Source organism: Aegilops tauschii, chromosome 6 (assembly GCF_002575655.3).
Source record: "Aegilops tauschii subsp. strangulata cultivar AL8/78 chromosome 6, Aet v6.0, whole genome shotgun sequence".
NCBI lineage: Eukaryota > Viridiplantae > Streptophyta > Magnoliopsida > Poales > Poaceae > Aegilops > Aegilops tauschii.
Genome location: NC_053040.3, coordinates 10763848 through 10768815, shown reverse-complemented (window position 1 = coordinate 10768815; position 4968 = coordinate 10763848). Strand labels below are relative to the sequence as shown.

The 4968-nt window shown below is 52.0% G+C and overlaps 1 protein-coding gene across 1 annotated transcript; it reads left to right on the top strand.

The window, feature by feature from the left end:
* Nucleotides 1-1210: 1210 nt before the first annotated feature.
* On the top strand, nucleotides 1211-4563 carry LOC109762839 (sucrose:sucrose 1-fructosyltransferase). Its single transcript, XM_020321719.4, has 3 exons — nucleotides 1211-1961; nucleotides 2058-2941; nucleotides 3760-4563. The coding sequence occupies exons 1-3, from the start codon at nucleotides 1523-1525 to the stop codon at nucleotides 4456-4458; spliced, it is 2022 nt and encodes a 673-aa protein (XP_020177308.1). The 5' UTR covers nucleotides 1211-1522; the 3' UTR covers nucleotides 4459-4563.
* The last annotated feature ends 405 nt before the right edge of the window (nucleotides 4564-4968 follow it).

Genomic DNA, 4968 nt, shown 5'->3' with positions numbered 1-4968 from the left:
CAGAGGAGTAAATGGTGGAGCAAAGCTTAGTGGAGTACTAGCTGATCCCGTAAATTTAGGGGAGTAAAACTTATACATGGCTTAAACATTTTGTTGAACACCTGCGATGCGTCTCCGCAGCTAGCGGCGCCGATGGTGACCACACTGGTAATGTTGTGGCCTCTTCCACTACGGCAAGAAAGATCCATCAAGACCACCGGCTCGAGCAGAGGCCGCCGTTGATGTGAGGGTGCTATCTCTGCAGCAGCGAGGATGTGAATGCGATGGTGGTGGTGCTTCCCTTGCTGTTGGCGCCAACCACCTTGCTGCCGTCTCGTTTGCTTGCGGCGCCGCCGTGTTCTACTTAGAGGCCTCGTTAGGGTGTGTGTGTGTGGGGGGGGGGGGGGTGGGTTCTCGCCATCGCCGCCAGCGGGCGACGGGCAGGGTGCTGGCGGGGGTGGTGGGGTGGGGGGGGGGGCAGGGGACAGCGGAGGTGGGTTCTCGCTGCCGTCGTAGGGGGGTGGAGGCTCGGGGGGCGGTTGTAGGTGGGCGGGGAAGGTGGTAGCGCGACAGAAAAATTACTCCGCACAGTCACAGCTGAGTATTTTTAGGCGCCCTCTTGGAGGCGAAGTAATTTTTTTACTCCCATATACAGTTTAGGAGTTTGGCTATGTTGCAGTTAGAGCTGTAAAACCGAAATCTACTCCTCCATAGCCTTTTAGGGATCGGCAAAGGCAAGAGATGCAATATGGTAATTAACCTAAGGGTCTACTTGATTCAAAGGATTTTCATAGGATCGTTGGAGGATTAGAATCATTAGGAATTTTTCCTACGTTGGTCGTTTGATTCGTGGGATTGAATCTTGTAGGATTTTTTCTTAAGAATTCATTTGTACTACATTTCACAGGAATTCGAACATCCACTCCAACCTCTTGAAAGAAATTCTTTGGTTTTCCCGTGACACAATCAAACAAACTCAAATCCTATAAGAATCCAGTGAACATGCCATTCTAATCCTACGTTTTTCCTATTCCTGTGTTTTTTCAATCCTATGAATCAAAGAGGCCCTAAGTTATCTGGGGCCCCATGATGGATCGACCCCATGAGCAGCGGTTTCGGTTCTCTCTCTCTCTTTCTCTCTCTCAACGGAATCTATGATCCAACTCGATCATGGAAGGATCTGAAGTTCTGAACACAAACAAAGTAACTACGTAAAGAATATAATGATCCAGCCTGAGCCACTAGCTAGTACTGCCAGTAGAGTTTCTCGGAACAATGAGTGAGTGCTACAAGGCTCGAGCTGGATAACATGGCCTGGACAGATGATGATTAGCACTGACACTCCGGGCCCACGGCGGTGGACGCCACCGCACCAGCTAGGCCGCTAACGGTGGCATGGAGACTATAAAAAGGAAAGGCGAAGCTCCTCGGCAAGCACACACATTCTCTTCCTCTTTTGTTAAGATTAGCGGGGGAGCTTCTTGCTAATTGAGCAATCACTTCCAGTAAACCCTCCTTTGCGTTTCACTTCAATTTTGTGCCAATGGAGGCCAGAGACGGCGGCTCAGCGCCCCTGCCGTGCTCCTACGCGCCGCTGCCGGAGGATGCCGAGGCCGCCGCCACGGTGGGGCGCGTGCGCCGGACTGCTGGCCTGCTCTGTGCCGCCCTGCTGCTGGCGACGGTGGCCGTGCTCCTAGTGGTAGCCGCGCTCGCCGGCGTCAGACTCGCCGGCCAGCTGCCCGCGGGTGGCATCGTCGTCATGTCTGGCCACCAGTCGACGGTCGACACGGCGCCGATGAGCGCCAGCAGCCGGGGGCCTGAGTCTGGAGTCTCGGAGAAGACGTCCGGCGCCGGCGCGCGCGGCGGCATGCTGCGCGCGGACGCCGGCGGCAACGCGTTCCCGTGGAGCAATGCCATGCTCCAGTGGCAGCGCACCGGCTTCCACTTCCAGCCCGAGAAGAACTGGATGAACGACCCCAATGGTAAGTAACATTCCCTCCATCCTCCATCGTTACATAAGTGGTGATCATTCATGTAAAACACAATTCTTTGATGCAAATTGCAAAATGAAAATGCAGGTCCGGTGTATTACAAGGGGTGGTACCACCTCTTCTACCAGTACAACCCGGACGGTGCCATCTGGGGCAACAAGATCGCATGGGGCCACGCCGCCTCCCGCGACCTGCTCCGGTGGCGCCACCTCCCGGTGGCAATGTCCCCTGACCAATGGTACGACATCAATGGCGTCTGGTCGGGCTCCGCCACCGTCCTCCCCGACGGCCGCATCGTCATGCTCTACACCGGCTCCACCAACGCATCAGTCCAGGTCCAATGCCTCGCTTTCCCCACCGACCCCTCCGACCCTTTGCTCATCAACTGGACCAAGTATGAGAACAACCCGGTGATGTACCCGCCACCCGGCGTCGGGGACAAGGACTTCAGGGACCCAACCACTGCGTGGTTTGATGGCTCCGACGACACATGGCGACTCGTAATCGGCTCCAAGGATAATCACCATGCCGGTATGGTGATGACGTACAAGACGAAGGATTTCATCGACTACGAGCTTGTCCCTGGCCTGCTTCACCGTGTACCAGGGACGGGGATGTGGGAGTGCATCGACTTGTACCCGGTTGGCGGCGTGAGGGGCATCGACATGACGGAGGCAGTGGCCGCGGCGTCCAACAACGGCGGTGGTGATGTTTTGCACGTGATGAAGGAGAGCTCCGATGATGACCGACACGACTACTACGCGCTGGGAAGGTATGACGCGGCGATGAACACATGGACGCCGCTGGACTCCGATGCCGATGTCGGCATTGGGCTGAGGTACGATTGGGGAAAGTTCTACGCGTCCAAGACATTCTACGATCCATCAAAGAAGCGACGCGTGCTGTGGGGGTGGGTCGGTGAGACCGACTCCGAGCACGCTGATGTCGCCAAGGGATGGGCCTCCCTGCAGGTACTTGACATTTTCATCATCTTCTTCAAGTGATTGATTAATACCTCCATTAATTGATTCAAATACACTATCGCTTTGTTAGCACAAACTTGCATGGTTAGATGTGTTGCATGCACTTTTTGTTGGGTTTCACAGACACGTCGGCATGCAAATAATAATAGGAGCAACTTGGCAGGAATTATAGATAGATAGCAGCTAACGAGATGTTGCTGTCATCTCCTTGTCAACTTGGCAGGAATTATAGATAAATAGCAGCTTGCAAAGAGTTCCAGCAACTGTTGTGATACTTTGAATGCACAATGTCATTGTAGCTGTGTCCAACAAACAAACTCTGCACACCCCATGTGGCCTAGTGGCATGCCAAGAACCACCTAACTGGTTATAATAAGCATACACAATTTCTGTTGGGATTAGACAAGAAGATGGATGTCTTTGTCTTGAGTTACCTAGTACTCCCTCTCTCTTTTGCTGTCACAGTGATGATACCAGGAGGATTCTAAAAGGAAAAGGAAACAATGATGGAATGGCGACAGTTGCTAATGCCTTTTTATTTGGATATAATGGAGTAGTACAATATACACCAATGCAACTAGCTAGTTTTGTGTGTGTGTGTGTGTGTGTCCTACAAGCAAAACTCACACCCATGTGGTCTTGTCTGCAGCAAACTAGGATTAAACAAGAAAAAGGGATGTCTTGTCTGCTTACCCCACAGTTAACTATTTCTATATATGCTGCCACAATGATTGGTACCATGAGGTTTCTTTGCTGAAAAGTTAATTAGTGCAAGTTGGTAATGTTTTCTGTTGTTACTGTTGCAGTCGATCCCTCGCATGGTGGTGCTGGACACCAAGACGGGGAGCAACCTCCTGCAGTGGCCGGTGGAGGAGGTGGAGACGCTCCGGACCAACTCCACCAACCTTGGAGGCGTTACCGTCGACCATGGCTCCGTATTCCCACTCAACCTTCACCGTGCCACCCAGCTCGACATCGAGGCCTCATTTCGTCTTGACCCGCTCGACGTCGCCGCTGCCAAGGAGGCGGATGTTGGCTACAACTGCAGCACCAGCGGTGGCACGACTGGACGTGGCACACTCGGTCCCTTCGGCCTCCTTGTGCTTGCTGATGCCAGGCGCCACGGTGGCGACATGGAGCGGACCGGCGTCTACTTCTACGTCGCCAGAGGCCTCGACGGCGGCCTGCGCACACACTTCTGCCATGACGAGACGCGCTCATCTCATGCCAACGATATTGTCAAGAGGGTCGTAGGCAATATTGTCCCCGTGCTCGACGGCGAGGAGTTTTCGGTGAGGGTGCTAGTGGACCATTCCATTGTTGAGAGCTTTGCAATGGGCGGGAGGTTGACGGCGACGTCACGGGTGTACCCAACGGAGGCCATCTATGCCAACGCTGGGGTCTACCTCTTCAACAACGCCACCAGCGCCCGGGTCAACGTCACGAGGCTCGTCGTCCATGAGATGGACTCCTCCTACAATCAGGCCTACATGGCCTCATTGTAAAAACAAAATGCAAATATGATTTTTGTTTAGCAAAAATATGATAGATAGCACATTGTATGTACTGTTTTTAGACCAAGGAAGGTCGCTCTCATTTCTTCGTTGCAACTTCTCTGCGTTGTCTGATTGATCTCCACCAAGTTTTTTTTTTCTCATTTCTGCATTCTATCAATGGCCACCAAGATAACTTTATACAAATTTTGAATTCAAATTCTTTTAAGAAAATAATAAGTATATTTATGCCCGATAAATGGAGGAAAAACATCCTACCACGGTGTTACAACAAGGAACAACCACATCTGAGTTGGAGATTTTCAATCTCAGGACCTTCATGACACCTACACTGCTGATTACCACCACGGCCACAACACAGTTCAGCCAATACGACCGTCCTCGCTTTATTTGTTCAAGGTTGTCTTTGTTCTGTACTTTGAATAACAATGTTTGTGGACTTGTTGTCAACACTATTCATAATTCATTACAAAAGGTTTTGCGTGCATGTGGTCTTGTTGT

Bases quoted from the DNA above. Each gene is read 5' to 3' on its own strand.
- LOC109762839 (XM_020321719.4), top strand. From the start codon at position 1,523: ATGGAGGCCAGAGACGGCGGCTCAGCGCCCCTGCCGTGCTCCTACGCG. The intron at 1,962-2,057 runs GTAAGTAACATT...ATGAAAATGCAG, and splicing joins CTGGATGAACGACCCCAATG to GTCCGGTGTATTACAAGGGG. The intron at 2,942-3,759 runs GTACTTGACATT...TTACTGTTGCAG, and splicing joins AGGGATGGGCCTCCCTGCAG to TCGATCCCTCGCATGGTGGT.